This window comes from Pan paniscus, chromosome 12 (assembly GCF_029289425.2).
Source record: "Pan paniscus chromosome 12, NHGRI_mPanPan1-v2.0_pri, whole genome shotgun sequence".
NCBI classification, from domain to species: domain Eukaryota; kingdom Metazoa; phylum Chordata; class Mammalia; order Primates; family Hominidae; genus Pan; species Pan paniscus.
In genome coordinates, this window is record NC_073261.2 from 115,173,869 (window position 1) to 115,197,221 (window position 23,353).

The 23,353-nt window shown below is 42.2% G+C and overlaps 2 protein-coding genes across 2 annotated transcripts in view; one reads left to right on the top strand and one right to left on the bottom strand.

Moving 5' to 3' along the window:
* Nucleotides 1-3,267: 3,267 nt before the first annotated feature.
* On the bottom strand, nucleotides 3,268-4,548 carry LOC106634434 (peptidyl-prolyl cis-trans isomerase A). The gene has a single exon (XM_034952437.2). It carries the CDS (start codon nucleotides 3,763-3,765, stop codon nucleotides 3,268-3,270), a length of 498 nt encoding a protein of 165 aa, XP_034808328.1. The 5' UTR covers nucleotides 3,766-4,548.
* Nucleotides 4,549-10,734: 6,186 nt separating this feature from the next.
* The window catches only part of ROCK2 (Rho associated coiled-coil containing protein kinase 2), a 163,173-nt gene continuing 150,554 nt past the window's right edge, over nucleotides 10,735-23,353 (top strand). The window contains exon 1 of the mRNA XM_003826972.6: nucleotides 10,735-11,386. Coding sequence (XP_003827020.1) covers nucleotides 11,246-11,386 — 141 coding nt within the window. The 5' untranslated portion in view covers nucleotides 10,735-11,245. The remainder of the gene's footprint in view (nucleotides 11,387-23,353) is intronic.

The following is a 23,353-nucleotide window of genomic DNA, read 5'->3' on the forward strand; positions in this document are numbered from 1 at the left end:
TTTGTTTTTGAGACAGAGTTTTACTCTGTCACTCAGGCCGGAATGCGGTGGCACGATCTCGGCTCACTGAAACTTCTGCCCCCTGGGTTCAAGCGATTCTCCTGCCTCAGCCTCCTGAGTAGTTGGGATTACAGGTGCCTGCCACCACACCCGGCTAATTTTTGTGTTTTTAGTGGAGATGGTGTTTCACCATGTTGGCCAGGCTGGTCTCGGAACTCCTGACCTCAAGTGATCTGCCCACCTCGGCCTCCCAAAGTGCTTGGATTACAGGCGTGAGTCACCACACCCAGCCCAGACCTTGCCTTTCTTATCTTGGCATTCCCCTTGGTGCCAGTCTTGGTCCTTGATGCATGGTAGGCATTCACCCCATTTTGTTGTTTAGTAAATAGGTCCACTAAATACCACTCTGCCTTATACCAAGGATGTGGCCACAGAGAAAGCCAAGACAGCCGGCTTTCATTCTTGGAGGCACCAGAAGGGAGTGCTCCTGCACTCATCACTAAGTCACTTTCTTGTCTTGGAGTGAGAGTGTGGATTCTACGCGAGGGCTGATGCCTCTGATGCTCTGGAAATTTCCACCGCTTCCAATAGCATGAAGCTCTGGGGCTGGGGTCTCACTTCCACAGTATCTCTGCTCTACTGAGTTCTTCCGAGCTCTCAGCTCTCATCTGGCCTGCAGAGTCTCAGGGCTATTTCTTTGAGGGTTGTGGCGGAGCTGATGAAAGCAAAGTTTACCACTTTCCTTCAAACACGAGGCCGCCACGTCCTCTGCACCGGGTGATCAATGTTGAGGTTTGAACGGCCTTCCCTTGTAGATCCTGCTGGGCCACAGCAAACAATGACTGTGTGTATAACAGCCCACCCTCTGTTTAAACACTATCCATGCGAATGTCAATAAGAATCCAAAGACCTGAAGACAGTGGTCATTGGCATTCAGCTTCTGAGTAGTAGTAGTTGCACATTTCCTTCCTTCCTTCCTTCCTTCCTTCCTTCCTTCCTTCCTTCCTTCCTTCCTTCCTCCCTCCCTCCCTCCCTCCCCCCTCCCTTCCCTTCCCTTCCCTTCTTGTCCCTCCCTTCTCTCCCTCCCTCCTTTCCTCCATCCCTTTCTGACTTCCTCCCTCCTTCCCTCCCTTTCTCCCTTCTGGAAAAGGGCAAAAGAATCAATGCAAACTAACCTACCACTTGCTTCTGGTTTTTTTTTTTAAAACTCATCCATCTTTATCTACCTTAAAATAAATTCACAGCATTTAGATACAATAATTAATCTTGTTACTTCACCGATGGAGCTTAGTGAGACCTGGAGGTCATCCTGATGCATCCCTTCCCCTCCTCTTCCATGCCCAAACCCAAGCTGGGGGTTGTCGCAGGTTACAGACTTCGGAAGTGTGCCCGCAGTCCTATATTTGCATGGCCCCTTCACATACATTTTCTTATTTTAATGCAGAAATCGAGTCTGTGGTGTAGCTTTTACCAGTAGGGAAGAGTTCAGCAGTTTGTGACTTGCTCAAGGTCACACAGCCAGTAAGTGGCTGTTTAATATCTGTCCCCCTCCATTAGATCATTAGTCTGATAATGGCCAACAGGGATTATTTCTCTGTTGTTCTTCACTGTATTACCAGGATATAAATATCTTTGTTGAACAAACAAATGAGAAAATGAATGAATGAAAGAAACAACGGCTGGAATCCTATCAGCTTCTGCCAGGTGAGAAGGAGCCAGCCTTTCTGGAGTAGCTTTCCATAGGCCGAACGCTGTCTGAGCCTTCTCTTACTTGTTCCTCACCAGAATCCTAAAAGAGAAATTGAAGCTCAGAGAGGTGAGTTAATTTGCCTGAGGCCACAGAGGTAAAAAGGGACAGACAGGCCTGGAACCATGTTTCTCTGACTCTATTGCAGGTGGCCTCATCCCCACTGCTCGCTGCCTGTTCGGAGATAGGACCTTGACCAGCCCACCCTCCCAGCCTTGCAGCTCTGACTTTTGGTGGACTGGCCTCTTCCATGCTCACTTCTTGGAGGCTCCAACTTTGTTTAAGGCAAATGGAATATGACAAAGGCAACCGCGGCCATCACAATGCCACTCTAAATGCTGGGAGGTTTAAAGTGGGTCCTCATTTTGCAATAAGGCAGGCTTTTATGGAAACTAAGTGTATCCCAGTATTCTAATGATCAATTACTTTAACTACAGTTTTCTTCTTTGTATGCTTTGTAAGTTTTTAATTAATCATGATCATATACCACCTAATTACAAATGGTGGCCTGTGGATGAGTAAAATATCCCCCAAACTGGCTTTCTTCCTCTCTGCTGTGTCGCAAGTTCCACACGATCTTGCCCATGACTGCTGCAAGGTTCCCTCCCACCTGCCTGCCTACATAGGGCGACAGTAGCAGAGGGTGGTGCGATCAGAAAGCCCTTGGATGGTATCCTATGTTAACATTTGCAACTGCAGTGAGTCCTGGAGGACAGCACTGTGGTAGTTTCTTTGACATCACATTGCAAGTTAGTACAGGACCTGGGCTTTCCCTCATCTGCTTTCCACTGACTACCCCCCATCCTCTTTCTGACCACCTGTATGCCCTTTTCCCTAGTCATCACCCATTTTTCCTTTTATTTACTTCCTACTTTCCCACTCCTGGCCTCGTTCTGCCTGGAGGAATGTTCTCTCTTTCTGTTTCCAAACTCTGCTGAATTTTTGTTGCTGTTGTTATTTAGTTTTTATTTCATAATCATAAACTTAACTCTGCAATCCAGCTAGGCATGGAAGGGAATAAGGAAAACATGGAACCCAAAGGGAACTGCAGTGAGAACAGAAAGGTTATAGGATACTGTGAGCAAATGGGGTGGAGGGGACAATATGGTTTGTCTGTGTCCCCATTCAAATCTCAACTTCAATTGTATCTCCCAGAATTCCCATGTGTTTTGGTAGGGGCCTACGGGGAGGTAATTGAATCATGGGGGCTGGTCTTTTTAGTGCTATTCTCATGACAGTGAATAAGTCTCATGAGATCTGACGGTTCTATCAAATGTTTCCACTTTTGCTTCTTCTTCATTTTTCTCTTGCCACCACCATGTAAGAAGCGCCTTTTGCCTCCCACCATGATTCTGAGGTGTCCCCAGCCACGTGGAACTGTAAGTCCAATTAAACCTCTTTTTGTTCCCAGTTTCAGGTATGTCTTCTTTATCAGCCCCATAAAAATGGACTAATACGGGGCTACTCTCCTGACCTACAGAAAGAATGGTCTGGTGGTTAAGGTAAAACACAGGTCAAACTTAGCAGAGTTGTCCACAATCAGCAATGGTGATCTTCTTGCTGGTCTTGCCATTCCTGGACCCAAAGGGCTCCATGGCCTCCACAATATTCATGCCCTCTTTCACCTTGCCAAAGACCACATGCTTGCCAATCAACCACTCAGTCTTGGCAGTGCAGATGAAAAACTGGGAGCCATTCGTGTTGGGTCCAGCTTTTGCCATGGACAAGATGCCAGGACGTATATGCTTCAGGATGAAGTTCTCATCATCAAATTTCTCCCCATAGAGGGACTTGCCACCAGTGCCATTATTGTACGGGAAGTCACCACCCTGACACATAAACCCTGGAATAATTCTGTGAAAGCGGGAACCCTTATAATCAAGTCTTTTCTCTCCAGTGCTCAGAGCACGAAAGTTTTGTGCTGTCTTTGAAAGCTTGTCTGCAAATATCCTGAAGGAGACATGGCCCAAGGGCTTGCCACTGACACTGATGTCGAAGAACACAGTGGGGTTGACCATGGCTGGTAGTATGGGGCTCCTGGTGGCAGTGGTGTCTGCCAACTCTGTTAATTTCTTTTTTCTTTTCTTTTTTTTGAGATGGAGTCTCACTCTGTTGCCCAGGCTGGAGTGCAGTGGCACAATCTCAGCTCACTGCAACCACCGCCTCCTGGGCTCAAGCGATTCTCCTGCCTCAGCCTCCCGAGTAGCTGAGATTATAGGCGCACTCCACCATACCTAGCTAATTTTTGTATTTTCTTTTTCTTTTCTTTTCTTTTTTTTTGTTTTGAGATGGAGTTTCGCTCTTGTTGCCCAGGCTGGAGTACAATGGCGTGATCTCGGCTCACCACAATCTCCACCTCCCAGGTTCAAGTGATTCTCCTGCCTCAGCCTTCCCGAGTAACTAGGATTACAGGCATGCGTTGCCATGCCTGGCTAATTTTGTATTTTTAGTAGAGACAGGGTTTCTCCATGTTGGTCAGGCTGGTCTTGAACTCCCGACTTCAGGTGATCCACCCGCCTCGGCCTCCCAAAGTGCTGGGATTACAGGCTTGAGCCACTGCACCCGACCAATTTCTGTATTTTCAGTAGAGACAGGGTTTTGCCATGTTGGCCAGGCTGGTCTTGAACTCCTGACCTCAGGTGATCCGGCCGCCTTGGCCTCCCAAAGTGCTGGGATTATAGGCGTGAGCCACCGTGCCCGGCCAACTCTGCTAAATTTTAAGGACCCAGGCCACGTGTCACCTCTTTTCCCTGATTCCCCTGCTGGAAGACATCTCTTGCATCAGTATGTTATCTGTGAATCTCTTCAGGCACTTATGTTTGTTGAATTAAAATTATTTGTGTTTTTCCATTTATACATTCACTCAACCATTCAACCATTAAAAATACACTGAGTATCTATTCAATCAACAATTCCTTAAACATTTTTTGTTTCTTTTTAGGGACGGTGTCTCACTATGTTGCCCAGGCTAAACTCAGACTCCTGGACCCAAGTGATTCTCTTGCCTCAGCCTCCCAGTTAGCTAGGACTACAGGCATACGCCACTATTTCTAGCTTGCATCAACAATTCTTGACTGCAAACTCTGTGTAGAAAGAACCCATACTCAGTTCCTTTTGTATCTACCACAGCACCCGCAAGCACGATGCTCAAATTGAATGTAGAAGGAAAGCAGGAGATAGGAAACTGGCCTGAGAGAAGAATGCCTTCCAGGGTGGGTCATGAGGGGAGAGGACTGAGGAGAGGCTAGGGAAGGTGGGACAGCACCAGCAAAGGCACAGAGGTGGGAATGGCATGGTTACTTCTGTGAATGATACATCCTACACAGTTTATAGTTTTGCTGAACTGAAGCATTTGGAGAGTGGAATAGTAGAAAAGTATTCTTCATGGTTAATAATGGGAAATTACTAATTTACTCTGGACTAACAACAGACCCAAGGTTTTGGATGTGAAAAGCATTGAAAGGGAAATGGAAATATTGTTCTTCTCATGCATGTGAGGCAAGCACTTTGCTAAATATTTTGTTAAAGGCTAAAGGGGATCTAGAACCCAGTAAGAATCAAGTCTTCACTCAAGGAAGAGGGGCCTTCATGAGGGATGAGTAGGGACTTCACAGGTGGAGAGGGGCAGAGAGGTGCCATTCCACATGGGTGGAAATCGTCTTAACCAAAGAGGAATCAGCCAAGGGTGTTCCATTTTGAGAAAAAGAGAAGAGGAACACTGGAAGAAAAGTCTGAAAAGGGAGGTGTTGACATCTGTAGAAAGACCAGATTCCAGGCTGAGGATTTCACACACAATCATAGGAGACCCAGTGAAAGTTTTTGAGCAGGAAAATCACATAAAGCATCACAGAGCCACTTCTATTTCACTAATGGGGAAAATGAGATTGCCAGGTATGACATCAAGGTCCCCTGCCAAACTGGCAGAGACAGAAACAAACTTAGTTTTCCAGGATCCTCCAAGTCATTTCTCGGGATCACCGTTCTCAAATATATACATTTACACAGTACATATTTTTGCAGTGACTTACCATTTACTTCTAAGTGCCCTTCTGAGCTGTGACCAAAGCTTTCTCTTCTGAGAGTCTTTCATAGTATACTGGTGAATAATTTGTGTTGGATGAATGCAGTATCTTTCATCTGCAGATCTTAAGAAGCCTTAATGACAACCAAGCTTCATTAATTCTATTTTGTGTATGAGGCAACTGACTCACAGAGGGGTTCAGCAATTTTCTCATTCACCCTGGGAATTATTACCAGAACCATGAATGAAACTTAGGATGAAACTCTATTTCATAAACCATTAAACCCTGTACCCTTTATAGTAGAGGAGTTTACAAAGATAATGACACCTTTGTATTGCGAGTTCATTCCTTTATTCTGTTATTAAATCCTGGCTTGTGTGGAACAGAAGCAACTCACTACAACAATGCCAGCCTGCGTTGCCTGGCAGCATGAAGCGAGATGGGAAAAGTTGTTATGTGTCTTATTGGTGATGGCTGGACCATTCACAGTTCGTTGTTTTCACCCATCCATTCCTTAATTCATTTATTCACTCCATGTGCATATATATGAGTACTCATTACATCACCTGTAAAATGGGCATAGTAATATTACCGTAAGCAAAAGGCTGTTTCAAGAATTAAGATAATCTCTATAAAGCGTGCTGCCTAGCACATAGTTAGTCCTTAAAATAATAGTTATAATTAAAAGCGTAATTACAAAAGCCACATGGTCAAAAGACAAAAATGGTCCTTTTCCAGCACTAGCTATGGGTGGAGAGGGTAAAGTTGCATCTGAAAGGTGAATTAATTCTTGAGGAAGAGGCAGATCCCTCAAATAAAAAACTGAAACTTGAGGAGATGGATCTCAGAGAAAAGAAGGAGGCCTGGACCCTCAGTCTGGGTGAGGAAGCATCAGGAGGGCTAGGAAGGCATTGCTGGGTAGTGGATGTCAAATAGACCATTGGGAATGAAGAGACAGAGAAAAGAAATTCATATGAAACGGAGTGGAGTTTCTAAGTTCTGCAGAGCAAGCTATGAACAGTTATGGTACAATCCAAGCCTTATCCATTGATAGGCCAGCCTGGTTAAATGCCCTGTATTTTCTGTGTTTATTTTTCCATTGTTCTTCCTTACTATTGAACAAAAGTTTCTGTCCAAGTTCCTGCCTGTCTCACCTGTGCTCAGGACACACTGGGGACTCTGTTAGAAAGGAGCAGTCAACCCTGGCCCGAGTCGCGTGGCAACAGGAGTCACAGCAGGAGTTCCCTTGGAGACCAGCAAGCCCAGGGAACCCCCTTCCACAGCTAATTCGGGATGAGCTGAGCTGAGAATATTAGGAAACTGCCATTTCCTCATAACCTGTTGCAATTCCAGTATTCTGTGTGACCTAAAAACTGGGTTGGAAATCCTCCTTAACACAGATACAGAACCCAGAAGCTGTAGAGGACAATATCAACCGATTTGACCGCATAACAGGTAAAAACAAAACTGAATGACAAGCAACAGACTGGAAAAAAATCTTCACAAACTGTAACATATTTTAATATATTCTATTATAATATAACAAAAAGGAATATCCAAAATACATAAGGAGCTCTTATAAATAATAAAAAGAGACAAAACTAATGGATAAAAGATATAAACAGGTAATTGCAGAAGAAATAGATACACAAAATGCCTATCTTCAGTAGTAATTAAGGGAATACAAGTCAGAACAAGATGGCGTTTTTTGCCCATTTTATTGACAACAATTAAAAATATAATATTGAATACTGGGAAAGGTGAAGGGACATGGGCAGTTTCTTCTACTCACGCTGAGAATGTAAACGGGTAGCGTCTTTTTAAAGGCCAGGTTGAGGCCCGGCTCTGTGACTCACCCCTGTAATCCCAGCACTTTGGGAGGCTGAGGTGAGTGGATCGCTTGAGCTCAGGACTTAGAGAACAGCCTGGGCAACAAGGCAAAATCCTGTCTCTACAAAAAAATACAAAAATTAGCCAGGCATGGTGTTGTGTGCTTGCAGTTCCAGCTACTCAGGAGGCTGAAGTGGGAGGACTGCTGGAGCCCTAGAGGTGGAGGTTGCAGTGAGCCAAGATCTCTCGTGCCACTGCACTCCAGCCTGAAGGACAGAATGTAAACCTGCCTCCAATAAATAAATAAATAACAGGTTGGCAGCATCTGTATTTACAGTATGCCTACCCTTTGTTATGACAATTCCACTTTTAGTAATCTATACTATTCAAATATGAGGATACGAGGATGTCAATGGATCATTTTAACAGTGAGAAAATATTAATAATATCTAGCATTGATTGAGGGCCAGCACATTTCTAAGCACTTTATAACAAATATTGTGAGGACCCCGAGACACAGAGGAGTTAGGTAACTTGCTCAGGGTCACATGGCAAGTGTGTGTTTGGGGCAGGATTTTGGCAATTGTTTCTTAGCCACTATGCTCTTGAATAGAGAATAATTACAGTGTGGCACATCCAAACTGAGGAGTAGAGGACAGCAGGTAAGCGGAATGAAGCAGATCTCTGCCTATAGACATGGACACGCCTCTAGGACATATTAGTAATGGAGGGAAAAAACCAAGTTGCCAAACACCATGATATGGTATAATTTCATGTCTGTGGGGAAAAGGTAACATGTATCTATAATACATATGTATGAGAATGGCCAAAGGCCTTGAGTGATATAAGAATGTATGTGGAAATATAGTCAGAACAGTAAATTTTAGATTATGTTCCATATATTTCTGGTTCGTTTGAACTTTTACAAGAATGCATTTGTGCATTACTTTTGAAAACAAGAATTGTTGTACTAACCTCCTCCTTACCCCATCCTGCAAAAAGGTTTAACTCATATCAACAGATTCATTTTCTCTTCTTCCAGGTAGACAATGGGATAGGTCTTGGGTAAAAATCTTCTGTACCATGGCTTTTTCTGGTCTATATAAATAAGTATATGTAGAAGATGCCCAGGATATATATCTTGTTGATCACTACTCTTAAAATAAGGTTTTCATGTTCGGTATTTGGACCATGGCTTCCTGTTATTCCACCAAGCTACATACAAATATACAACCAGTCAAAATTAATTTGGAAACTGAGAACCACAGTGTTTTGTTTTGTTTTTTTTTTGAGACAATCTCACTCTGTTGCCCAGGCTGGAGTGCAGCGGTGTGATCACAGCTCACTGCAGGCTTGGCCTCCTGGGCTCAATGGAGGAGGCCTCCAACTCAGCCTCAGGGGGAGCTGGGACTACAGGCACAGGCCACCACGACCCGCTAGACAGAGTGCTCCTTTTGCCTTGCATATTATTTTGTCATCAGAAAAATAATCCATAATCATAGATTATCTCATTATTTTGCTCCAATGCATAAGTGGGAGTGTCTAGCTCCCTCTGTTCTCCTGGTGGCCTCTGTGGAGGTCTGAATGAGTAGCTCAATACACAGACTTAAAGGACTCTCTGGATGTGAAGTCAGTGTTACTATCTGAAAGGGAAAAGCTGCATTGGATGGATCATCGGGGCCTCTTCCTGCATGAGTCCAGCTAGGGGTGGTTTTAACTAACCTAAAACCAAAGAAGAGGCTCCAACTAATCCAATGGTTTGGATCAAAATGCAACTTTTACAGGGCTGGGGCTTCACCCTATCTTCGGGTTTATCTCTGACATGCCAGGGAGACAGTTCTTAACATTCTTATTACTTAATGGATATCAGATTGTTGCTTTTCGGAGTGGTTTTTCCATTTTTTGAAATTTAATTTGTTCTTAAGCATCTTTACAGAAAAAAATCCCATTTATTTAAGAAGTACTGTATTCTCTGGTTCTTATAGCTGCTCATTTTACATAGTTTTAGTGTGTACAAACGATTTTTTTTGTTTCATTTATTTCTAATATACCTTCTCATGTACTTGCCAAAATTTCATGTTTGACACTGTCTGCATACCTGCCAGGATTCTTGCTGTTAATGTGAAGGCGCCTGTTTGGGTTACTCAGTTGTTGGACAACTGGGCCCATTCCCAGGTTTTGGTCATCACGAACATTGTGAATAGCCCTGCTGTTAACATCTTTCTGCAAGTTCTCCCCCTTCTTCGCCCTTTGGATCACTTCCTTGGAAATGTACTTCCTTAAATGGGTTTACTGGGTCAAAGGGGCTCTATGAACGGTTTTATAGCTCTTGGCACATAATTTTCGGATTGCGCCCTGGGCGGATCTAAGCGATGGCACCGGCCGCCGAGAGGGCAGGAATGCGGCGGAACGGCCCCGATAACCACCCCTCTTCCGCCCCCCAAAAGGAGAAGACCCCGCGAAGGCCTGCGGCTGGAAAGCCTTTTTCCGGTGCTCTCTCGTTCTCTTGACGTGGTTAGTGTCTACGCCGGGCAGAAACGCTTTCAGGATCCCAGGCCCTCCTGCCCCAGGACTAGGATTCCACCCGCCTCCGCTAATTCGGAATCCCAGACACCCAGGGCCCCCTCTCAGGCTCGCCTCGAAACCCCCGGCCCTGCGGCCCCTCGCGGGCGCCGAGCTCGGTCGCTATTATTTGGGCGCGGGTGAGGCGAGGCCCGCATAGCTGCGCGCTGAGTCAGCGGGGGCCGCGGCGGGGGGCGCGGCCGGGCTACCCCCCAGCGCACGGTGCGCTGGGCCCGGCGTCTGGGGTTCCGCCTCGGGGCCGCAGGGTAGTCCGCGGGGTCCGGCGGGAGGGGCAGGGGGCGCGCGGAAGGACCCGGCCCGGGTGCGTCTCCCCTCCCCCAGCAGGAGCTCGGCCGTGACCGCGCGCCCGGCCATTCGCCTCAGAGAACCTCGCCAGGGGGAGGAGGCGAGGGCGGGCGAGGAAGGGGCGCAGAGGAGAAAGCGGAGCGGGACAGACGCAGGAAGGGAAAGAAAGGGAGGAAGCGCGGTGCGCGGGGCGGGGCGGGGCGGAGCGGAGCGCGCGCAGGGCCGGCGGGGACGCGCGCCGGCGGCTGCGGGCGGAGGGGCTTGTGGGTAGCGGCGGCGCGCGGCCGGAGACGGGCGGCCGCGCGGGAGTGTGTGCGCCGGGAGCTGGCTCGGGGACTGCAAGGCGGCCGGCGGCGACCATGGCAGCGGGCCGGCGGCGGCCGTAGTGGCCCAGGCCTGGGCTTCAGCCTCCCGGGGCCCCAGAGGACGGGGCGGTCCGGGCCGCGGCGGTGGCGGCGCCACTTCCCTGCTCCCGCCCGAGGACTCCTGCGGGCACTCGCTGAGGACCAGCGGACCGGCGGCGCGAATCTGACTGAGGGGCGGGGACGCCGTCTGTTCCCCGCCGCTCCCGGCAGGGCCGGGCCGGGCTGGGCCGGGCGGGCCCCTGGGAGCAGCCCCCAGGCGGGGGACCGCCTTGGAGACCCGAAGCCGGAGCTAGAGGCAGGCGGTGGGCCCGGGTGGAGTCCCGGCCGAAGCTGGTGGTTCGGGGGCGGTGCTAGGCCCCGAGGCTGCCGAACCTGAGCGCGAGGAGCCTGAGTGCGGGTCCAGCGGTGGCGGCATGAGCCGGCCCCCGCCGACGGGGAAAATGCCCGGCGCCCCCGAGACCGCGCCGGGGGACGGGGCAGGCGCGAGCCGCCAGAGGAAGCTGGAGGCGCTGATCCGAGACCCTCGCTCCCCCATCAACGTGGAGAGCTTGCTGGTAGGTGGCCGGGGCCTGGGAGCTTGCTCGTTGCAGCTCACACCTCAGATCCCCTCTCCGCCCAGCCCTCCGTGCCCGTCCGCCCGTGGGGAGGGGGAGGTCTTGCCCCACCCCGCCCTGCTTCCGGCAGCCGGGGCCGGAGACCAAAAGATTCTGTCACCGAGTTCCAAGAGTAGTGACCCGCCTTTGATTCCTCCCTCTACCTCCTGCTGGAGCCGGTGTCATCCCCGGCTGCTCCTTTCTTGCAGCACTGGGAGGAAAACACTCCTCTTCTCCTTCCGCCTGCCCACTCTGGGGAGGTGGGTGGAGGACTGGCCATCCTTCATACACCAGGTTAGCTGATTTGAAAGTGTCATGCTACGTGGGTACTTGGTGCGAGCGAGGGAGAAAGAAACCTGATGCTGTCCCTGTTGCGAGTACTCACTGGGGTACATGACAAAGAGCTGCCTTCACTCTCTCCTTTTAGTCTGAAATCTTGGAACACACAGCTAAAGTTTTGCTGTTTTCACTTGCGTTTGAGCATTCCATACTTGCTATTTAGTGCATTTTAATTGCTGTAAATTTAATTCCCTGAGATTATTGCGCCAGAGCCAAAAAATCAGTCTGAATTGTGGAGTGGAATAAATCTCTCCTCTTCATTGCGTCTCTTTCCTATAACGACCTTTGAAATCCAGATTAATAGCACCGTAAAGGCTGCTAATTGGCTCTTGGTTAAGAAAGGAGCATGTTTTACAAAATAGAAATGCACCGTAGAATGCTGGCATATTTCTTATTTTTGTTAGGATAGATGATTGTATTTCGCAATTTGAGTAGTGTGCAGTGTAGATGCATTTATGGGAAAAGGGGGTGTGGACTTTTACCCTGGGGAGGGGAAGAAAAGTGAAAACGATACTCTGTATATTAAATTGACTCTGGAAGACTAGAACTAGGGTGGGAGATCCTTAGATCCGTTAGACATTCTGTGCTGGAATGCAGATGTTTAGTTCTATTCCCTCCTGGGATAAACCTTACTGTATGATGAGAAAAACTGCCTCCTCCCTTTCCAGGGACGGACGGACTGGCTTTTGGTCAGAGGCGGTTGGTTATCCTTTGAGGTTTCAGGCATCGTTTGCAGAGTGACTCAGTCCTGTTTGGTCAAAATGCAGGAACTGACTTTAGCTATATAGTGTCTTTCTGCACAGTGTACAGAAAGTAATGAGTGATGTGCTATATTGTGTCACATGTGTTTGATGTTTTACTGTTTTTCGGGTTAATGTGTTCCTATGTTTTAATGGGAGCAGTCTTTGAAAGTCTTTAATCGGGAGTAAGATTGCTTGCATGGATGGCATAGCTTTTCCTAGGCTAAAGCGGAGACTCTGGGCTGCACTCCCAGCATTTTCACTTTGGTATTTTGCTAGCAAAACTTTGACCTAAGGCCAGAAAGTTTAGTTAAAAATAGTACAGCAAATCTCAAGTATTCATCAGGTTCATACTAAATCCTAGATGGAAACGTTTTGCAATTCACTTTGATATCTTAGATCTTTAATGATATTAATCATAATTATTAGAGTTATTCTGAGCTTGAATGTAAGTAGCTTATACATGTAATATGATCATGCATTTTGTTTTATTGCTTTCCAGATTATTAAAATGGAGGCTATTTTTAAAAGTGAAACATCTCACATGTTCAGGACACAGTTCATTCATTTAGCAGTTATTACAGCCAAAACACACTTTTATTAAGGTGACACATTACGGATCTGAGAATTGACATCAGATGCTGATGACTTGACAGACTCTGTTATTGCTGCTTCTAGTTGGTTAAATATGCTTGAGGTGCAGTAAACCTTTCCAAGCCAAAATGCGTCCCTTATTCCTTTGGAGCAAGGTTCCTGGTGTTTCTGTTACAAATTGATAAACTAAATTAAAAAAAATTTTTATAATAAATTAATTTTAAATTACGCGTATTTTATTTATGAACTACTAGAATGGATTTTTTATTGTGGTAGCGTATACAGAATTTACCATTTTTAACCATTTTTAAGTGTACAGGTTAGTGGCAGGCATTAAATACATTCACATTGTTGTGCAGCCATCACCACTATCCGTCTCTGGAATCTTTTCATTTTTCCAAACTGAAACTGTAAATTAATGTTTAAAAGAATGTTATAAAAATTATATTTCCTGAAATACTGACGAAATAATGGCTGGTATCACTTTAAAGATCTGAAACCTTAGCATTTAGGTTGCATTTCACTATTGGTCATTGTTTTACTGCCTATGACATTTATTTTTTGGTTTTGCCATAGGAAATACATATTTTGTCTTTAACAGAAAATTTAAAGGAATATAATTTAAAGCAAACACAGCTGCGACACTACATTCAGGAGCTCAGAAAGTACCATTAAAAATAGTATATTCCTAAGATGACAAAAGAAGATGAAGTACACCAGAAATGATTGTATGATGCTTTCAGTGGGCTAGGCCTAGAAGGTAAAACTCTGTAGGAAACAAAGTTTTATGAGATAACGTGTAAAGTGCTTAGCCTAGTGCTTGGTACATCACAGTGCTCATTAAATTTAGTTCACTTCTCCTGTGCACACTTAGCATGTTATTAGTTAACTGCTTTAAATTTTCTTTTCAAAGGAAAATGGTTTTATTTGCAACTATTTCTTGCTACATAATTTTGAGTGAGTAGCATTATCATTTGAATTTGTCATCAGAAAAGTGCTAGCAATCATTAGGCATAGGTAGAGCTGGATTCCAAGACTAAATCAGTGTAAAGATGACATCTTGTTTCTCTGCAAAGGCTCATGGCTTTATGTGGGTCCTTAAATTAATCTGAGAAGAGTATATCTCTTTTATGGTTGCAGATTGTGAGCCGCTTAGTATTACTTAGAGTTTTGCTTCTCTACTGCCTCTTTTTTTTTTGGAGGCGAGTCTTCAGTAATATGCTTTTGTAGTGTTTGAAACCTTTGGGTAAATACCTATGCTTTGTTGTCAAGACCAGCTTCTCATACTGCTTACCTATTATGGTAAAAAGAACTGTGTTTCAGGCTTTGCTGAAGAGATATTTTTCTAAAGGTCTGTGCTTTTTGAGTGTTGATTTATTTTACTCTTTCAAAGAGTAAACAGTCACAATAACCTGTAGGACTCACACTTGGGTAAACTCTTACTTAAGACTTGTGTGGATGGACAAAGGTGATTAAAACTTTGTTTACAATTTTCAGTGGCATAAAACATAAAATAATTTGATTGATTTCATTATACTTGTAAACTATCTGACAATATTATCTCAGTGCTTAGACTCTTTCAGCATGCTGCTGGTTATTTGCCTAGTTAAAATAAAATTGTATATGTATTTTTCCCATCATGTAATAAGTAAGAACATTATAAAGATACAATAAAAATGAAATAGAATAAAAATTAAAAATCGTTTTATACATTTTTTTCTTTATGAAGAGTTTGGCATTTATAGTGTAAATGTGACTAGTTTACTTTAAAACTTTCATGTTGATAGGAGATATTTAAAGAAAATGAGTTAGCTAGGGAGGTTTTAAAAAAAAGGTGATGTATGGAACTTACTGTTGATGTGAAGCAAGTGCAGGTCTGCAATCCCTTATCCACAATTTTGATATATAAAAAACCCAGTTTTTGATAAAATGTATTTGATGATAACATCTGACCTAATCTGACATTAGAATACTTGTGGTCTAGTCATTCCTCTTGATGTAAATAATAATGCCTTTTGCTGGAGGAATATGAATGTATTTGATTTCAGGGTGCTGCCCAGATTTTCAAGAGCATTTTTGGGAGTACACAGTGTATGTACTGTGTACCATTCTAAAATCCAAGAAATTCTGAGTTCGGAAACATTTTGGTCCCAGGGTAAGGCCAATGTAGACTAAGTAAGGAAATACAGACTTACATACACTTCAGTAGCTGTAAATAAATAGTGGATAATTATCTTGAAACCTAACTTTTTTGTTTTTTATTTCCCGAGTCTTGATCAGATAGCCCTCTTTTTCCCATTTTGAATTCTAAAAATATAGTATGCAAATAAAAGTTACGAAGCGTAAAAACGTATTCATGAAATCGCCACACAAGTTAATAAGTGGAACACTAGCCTGTAGAAGTTACCTGTGTGCCGTCGCCGCTGCTGGATTCAGTCTTCCCGCATCCTCTCTCATCTGCTACCCTGAACATTTTATTGTTCCTTTGCTTCATTTCATAGATTACTACATTTGTGTGTATCTCTAAACAATATTGTTTAGTTTTACTTGTTTAACTTTATAAAATGTCAGCATTTTTATGTATTCTTTTATGACTTGCTTTATTTACTGAAAATGGTGTTTCTAAGATTCACTAACATTGTGGGTTATTCATATTCTCTGCTATGATAATCAGTATAGCTCCAATCTACTTAATGGATATTTACAGTTTTCTTTCTTTCTTTTTTTTTTTTTTTTTTCTGTTATGGAAAGTGTTGCTAGGAGCATTTCTGGAGCTCACGTGAAGAATTCCTGTAGATTAGGGTATATATCTGGGAGTGGAATTGCTGGATTTTAAGATATACTATGTTCAGTCAACTTAATATAATGGATAGAGTTGAAAATTTTCCCCATCATGTTATTATAGAAAATTTCGAAGTATAGTAAGGGTGAAAGAATCGACAGTGAACATCCATATATTTACCACATAATTAATATTTTGCTGTATTTGCTGTATTTTCTTTATCTGTCCATTCCTTTATCCATCTATCAATACATCTTTTATTTTTGGTTCACTTAAAGTAAATTGGAGATATTAGTATACTTCACCTTCAAACACTTCAGTATGTATTTAATTAAGAAGAGTTCAATATTTGTTTAGATTTTTTAAAGATTAAATTTGCATGCAATGAAATGCACAGATCTGAAGTGTACCACTGGTGAGTTTTGACAAATGCACACACCTATTTAATGCAAATTCTTGTAAAAATACAGACCATTATTACCAACTCAGAAATCTCCTTCACACCTTTTCAGCTAATTTCACACACCATTTTCTTCTATTAGAGGCAGTCATTCTTCTGATTTTTTTTTTTTTTTTGCAGTAAAGATTACTTTGACTTCTTCTATACTTCATAAAAATGGAATCATATAGTATATACTTTTCTGTGTCTGGCTTCTTTAATTTAGCATTGTTTCTGAGAGTTATCTGTGTTATTGTGTGTGTCAGCAGTTTATTCCTTTTTCTCATTGCTGAATTGTCTTCTGTTATATGTATAAACTGCAGTTTGCTTGGATATCTCGTGTTGATGCATACCTGGACTAGTTTTCAATTTTTTGTTTTCAGAATGTACACTGGTCCCTTGGTGTTCTCCGGGGATTGGTTCCAGGATACTTGCCTATAGTCTGCCTACGTACCAAAATCCGACGACGCACAGTCCTTTTTATAAAATGGCATTAGTTTTTGCATGTAATCTGTGCATATCCTCCATATACTTTAAGTCATCTCTAGATTACTTACAATGCCTAATACGATACTGTATTGTTTTAGTTTGTATTTTTTAATTTTTATTTTTTTCCAAATTATTTTTGATCCACAGTTGGTTGGATTCATGGATACAGAGTGCTGAGTGTATTATATATTTTGGCTTGATTTTTTTAAAATATGGAGACAAGATCTTGCTCTCTTGCTCAGGCTGGGAGCAGTGGTGTAGTCATAGCGCACTATAACCTTCAACTCCTGGTCTCAATGATCCTTCCAACTTAGCCCCTCTAGTAGGGACTACAGGCGTGTGCCACTGTAATTGGCTAATTTTTATTTTATTTTTGCAGAAATGGGGTCTTGCTGTGTTGTCCAGGCTGGTCTCAAACTCCTGGCCTCAAGTGATCCTCCAACCTCAGCCCCTGAAAACATTGGATTAGAGGCCTGAGCCACTGCACCCAGCCTACTTTGGCTCTTAATACAGTTGTTATGAAAGTTTTCATTTCTTTTGGGTAAATTAAATACCTTGTAGTGGAATTGCTAACTCATAGGGCAGATATGTGTTTACTTTTTAAGAAACTGATGGCCAGGCATGGTGGCTCATGCCTGTAATCTCAGCACTTTGGGAGGCTGAGGTGGGTGGATCATTTGAGGTCAGGAGTTCGAGACCAGCCTGATCAACATGGTGAAACCCCATCTCTACTAAAAATTAAAAGAAAAAAAAATCAGCCAGGCGTGGTGGCACGCACCTGTAATCCCAGCTGCTTGGGAGGCTGAGGCAAGAGAATCACCTGAACCCAGGAGGTGGGAGGTTGCAGTGAGCTGAGACCGGGTCATTGCACTCCAGCCTGGGCAACAAGAGTGAGACTCTGTCTCAAAAAAAAAAAAGAAACTGCCAGATCTTTTTATGAAGTAGTTATACCATTTTATACTCCCACCAACAGTATATGAGAGTTCCAGTTGCTCCACATCTTCCCCGACACTGCTCTTTAAAATGTGATTTTGATTTGCATGATTTGCATTTCCCTCATGATGAATGATGTACTTTTTCTTGCACTTACGGGCCATTTATATATTTTCCTTTGTGAAGCATCTGTTCAAAGCAACATACCTCCATTTTTGCCCATTAAAAAACATTGGGTCATTTATTTGTATTTATTATTGAATCTTAGAAGTTCTTTTGTATATAAAGAGAACACTCTTTGTCAAATAAATGTTTTGTGAATGTTTTTTCCTAGCTTATGGTGTATCTCTCTCTCTGTCTCTTTTTTTTTTTTTCTGAGGTAGAGTCTTGCTGAGTTGCCCAGGCTGGAGTGCAGTGGCACAATCTCGGTTCACTGTAACCTCCACCTCATGGGTTTAAGTGATTCTCCCTCCTCAGCCTCCTGATTAGTTAGGATTACAGGCATGCACCACCACACCCGGCTAATTATTGTATTTTTATAGTAGAGACAGGGTTTCACCATGTTGGCCAGGCTGGTCTCCAACTCCTGACCTCAAGTGATCCACCCGCCTTGGCCTCCCAAAGTGCTGGGATTACAGGCACAAGCCGCCATGCCTGGCCCCATATCTCTTTTTTTAATAAAAAATTTTAATGGTTATTGCTTTTCTGCGTAAGTAATTGTCACCATCCTCATGTCGTGAAGATATTCTCCTTTGCTTTTTTTCCAAAAGCTTTATGGTTGACTTTTACATTTAGGTCTAGGATACATTTTAAGCTAAATTTAATGTGTGGTGTGAGTTAGGGATTGAAGTTAATTTTTTTTCTCCACATAATTATCCAGTTATCCAGACTATCCTGCACCATTTAAAAAAAATTTAAGTTTTCTCATTGGATTGCTTTGGCACCTTTGTTAAAAGTCAGTTTACTGACAGTTGGACTTTTAAATTTGCTTTTCTACCACCTTAGTAGCTACACCGGATCATCAGTCCTGGTTCTATTGTTTAACCCATGCTCAATTCAAAAGTCATTTCTTGGCTGGGCACAGTGGTTCATGCCTGTAATACCAGTGCTTTGGGAGGCTGAGTTGGGAGGATTGCTTGAGGCTAGAAGTTTGAGACCAGCCTGGGCAACATGGTGAGATTTGTCGCCTCTACAGAAATAAAAAAATTAGCCAGGCATGGTGGCACAAACTTGTGATCCTAGCTGCCCAGGAGGCTGAGGCAGGAGGATGGCTTGAGTCCAGGAGTTTGAGACTGAGTGAGCTGCGATGGTGCTGCTGCACTTCAGCCTGGGTGATAGAATGAGACCCTGTCTCTGGAAAAAAAGTCATTTCTTTTTAGTTTTATCTGTACCTGAGGGAAATGACAACCAACTATGGCTGAGAGGGAAACACAGATTTTATTTTTTGAAGTGAAGAAAGATTTGTCATTTTTTAAATTATAAAAATAATATGCTCTCGTTATAGAAAATTTAGGGAGCATAGAAGGGTATAAATGCTAATAGCACTTATCTACAATCTCCTTCCTTAGAGATAATCACTGTTTAAATTAACATTTTGGTTTATATATCTTATATGTATTTAAAAATTACAGTATTCATGTGCTTTATCTTTTTTAAATATTTAATGAATAGTATGAGTTTTATATAGTCACAATTATCAATCGTTTCACTGTAAAGTGATTTCTGGCTTAGTGGTCATGTTTAGGAAATTCTCTGTTACCAGGATTGTATCATCATATACCTGACTTTTTGTTCTCACATGGCTTTATTTTTATTGATATTTTCATTTCATTTGGAATTCTGATGGAAAGTATGAAGTAGGGGTTCAAAGATTATATCAGGAGATTGAGATTTGTTTAGGTATTAAATTTCCCAAAATATTAATTGGGAGTTTCTGTTTACATCTCTTTATTATACTTTCTATTTGGAGAGTGGTGATTGGGGTGAGAAAAAAGGTTTAATGATTAAGGTCTAATGATTATAGGTTAGGTCTCTGGGCCTCTTGAATTTCTTCATGAAAATGCTATACAACTATACTTAAAACTCTAATTTGTTAGTGATAAGGATTACTGGTGGAGAGAATGTGGATGACTCAGTGCAACTTACAGCTTTTAAAAATAATAACAGAACATTTTCCCTTGGTGGACTAGCATATGGAGCTTACTGTTTAATAAATTGATGTGAAATCATGGTGCATTTGGGGCTCAACTAAAACTATACTCACTTTATCCTTAATTGGAGTCATTTTTCTTTCCTCTCATCTGTACTCCTGCCCCCCTTTAAAGTATTATTAAATTATATAGATATTCTTGTAAATTCTGCAGTTAGGTTTTCTAAATGACCCTCACATATCTTTTCAAAAAGCATTTGGGTCACAATACTTAGCATTTCTCTCATTCCCCGTCTTCCCCTTCCGTGTGTGTGTCTGTGTGTGTGTGTGTGTGTGTGTGTGTGTGTGTGTATCAGTCAAAGGGAACTATTTGGATTCATTTTTAGTTCATTGTCAATAATATTTTTGGGGAATGTTTCTAAGTCCAGGAATGATTTTATGGTTTGGTACTTCATTTTGGTAAGGTATGGGCTGTTTGTTCAGATATCTAAAGTGCTTTATAATTTTTTTTTGTCATAGGTGATTGACCACTTATATTCAATGTCTGAATTCCTTTATTCTCTAAAAGAGTTTCACCTCAGATTTCTTTAGTTATAAAGCAAGTGATAGACATTTTATTTTCAAGGGATTATAGACTTGGAACAATTTCTAATGTTTAATTATTGAGGTTTCTATGCCATGGAAATGAATTAGCGAAGTGTTCTATAGCAGTACTTTATTTAGATAGAAATGGGCCAGAGCAGGGCTGGTATTGTCTTAATTACCTGCATGATTGTGTTGACAAATGCTTAATATGCTAAGCATTGCCTTCATATATGCTTCTTGGCTTTTGAGTTTATTTTTATTTAATGCACAGAATATGAGCTCTTTTAGTACGAGTCTTTTATGTTTTCCTATTCTGTAAATATTTGTTGAATGAACTAACAATTTTTTTTTTTTTTTTTTTTGAGACAGAGTCTCTCTCTGTCGCCCAGCCTGGAGTGCAGTGGCACAATCTCAGCTCACCGCAATCTCTGCCTCCCGGGTTCAAGGGATTCCCCTGCCTCTGCCTCCCGAGTAGCTGGGACTACAGGTGTGCACCACCACGCCTGGCTAATTTTTTGTGTTTTAGTAGAGATGAGGTTTCACCATGTTGGCCAGGATGGTCTCAAACTCCTGACCTTGTGATCCGCCCACCTTGGCCTCCCAAAGTCCTGGGATTACAGGCTCAAGTCACTGCGCCCGGCCTCTTTTTTTAAATAACAGGAGTGATAACCTGTAGAAATATCTCTACTTGAAGAGTCATTAATTAAAATACTTCCCAGATAAACATTTTGATATGTGTTCCTGTCACTAAGTTCTTATCTATCCATAGGAAAGAAGATAAGTAAACATCTATATATGCAGGGAGGATGGGTTTAGAAGTAGAATTAATTTGGAGATCATGTAGGAAAAGCAAATTGTGATTTGGATATTTTCCGGATTGTTGTGAAACAGTTTGTCTTGGAAAGAATTAAGTGAATTTTATTCAGTGTTTTAGGTGAAGTAAAGATACCTCATGGGGGCTGAACAGCTTTTTATTATTTATATGTGTCATTTTTCCCCCTTCTCCTTAACTTTTTTCTGGTTAAACACATTTACTTCTTTTTATGTACCTAGTTATGCCTGTGTTGGAATTGCACTTTATGAGCAGGGCAGGTGAAATGCTGGTGGTGTGTTCACAAGGTGAAATCCTTTAAAATAGTGTATTGGCTGTTATTAATAGTAAGGCAATATTTTTCAATAGTACTAAAAATTAAGTTAAAGGGCATGAGATTTTTTTGACAGGAATCAAGTGTGTCATTGCAAGTCACGATGACTTGAGAATTTGTCAGGTATTAAGCATTCTGGTTTCTCATGTGTTGATTTGGCTTTAAACTGTTTCATGTTTGTAGTATTTCTTTTTTTCCCCTAATACATGCAGGTGCTTTTTTTGTGTGTTCTCTGGACCATATTTAAAACAGTTACAGAAAGAATGGAATTTAGAGCTGTGATAGTTTTTCTTCTACATCTACTAGTGGTATTCATTTAGCAGACAAAGAAGAGTGATACATAGTATCTTACTTGTAATAAGCCTTTCATATTGGTTGAACAAATAAATACAGCCAGCAGATGTAGTGCAATTGGCAAAATGTGTTTCAGTCTCTTATTAGCTCTTAGAATCAGCTCTGAAATAAAAGTCTGGTGGTTGAGAATGAGCAGGTATTGAATATATAGAGTCAGGCATCATTGTTGACTAGCATTGCTAGTTCTTTTTATTTTCAACTGTTTTATTGAGGTATAATTTATACACCATTAATGTCTTCCATTGTAAGTGTACAATATAATGATTTTTAGTAAATTTACAAATTTGTGTAACCATCATCACAATTCATTTTCATCACCCCCCCTGAATTCCCTTGATCTTATTTGCAGTCAATCCTGAATCCCATCCCCAGCCAACCACTGATCTGCTTTCTGTCTCTATAAGTTTGTCTGTTCTGTAAATTCCATATAAGTGGAATCATAAAATACGCAGTGATTTCCACCTGGCTTCTTTTACCTAACGTAATGTTTTTGACATTCATGTGTGTTGCAGCATGAATACTATGTTCTTTTTAATTGATGAATAATATTCCATGGTTATGGATATACACATTTTGTTTATGAATTCACCATATGTGAGGGCATATGTTTTCATTTCTCTTGGACAGATTCCAAGGAGTGGGACTGCAGGGTCATATGGTAAATTTATGCTTAACTTTTGAGAAACTGCAGACTGTTTTCTGAAGTAGCCCTACCATTTTACATTCTCACTAGAAATGTATAAGGGTTCCAGTTTCTCCATATTATCACAAAACACTTGGTAGTGTGTGTCATTGTAATTATAGCCATTGTAGTGCATTTTGCCAATGACAAATGATGTTGGCCACTGTTTTATGTGCGTGTTTTGCTTGTTCTTTTGATTTTTGCTAATGTGTCATGAGTGTGGCCTAATTTGAATCATTATATTTAAGTTGTTTTTGTTTTTATGCTAGGAAATAATACGGTAATCAACTGGTGAAGGAGTTTTATTTTGTATACCACAGGCCAATTCCAGTGTTTGGAATTCCAAAAATAGAATACAAATACAGATCAGTGCCCTCTGAATGTGGAATTATCCTACTGATAAGTGTTTATACCTGAAAGGCCTAGTTAATACTAAGCATTTTTTTTAAACCTTGTTATGATACTTTTTGTTTCCAAGGAATGAATGAGTCTTGCTGATCTGTGTAGGCTCTTTTTAATTTTTTTAATTAAAAAAAGGTTTTTTTTTTTAAGAGATGGGGTCTCACTCTGTTGTCCATGCTGGAGCGCAGTGTGATCATAGCTCACTGCAGCCTAGAACTCCTGGACTCAAGCAGTCCTCCTACCTCAGCCTCCCAAGTAGCTGGGACTACAGGCGCATGCCACTGCACCTGGCTAA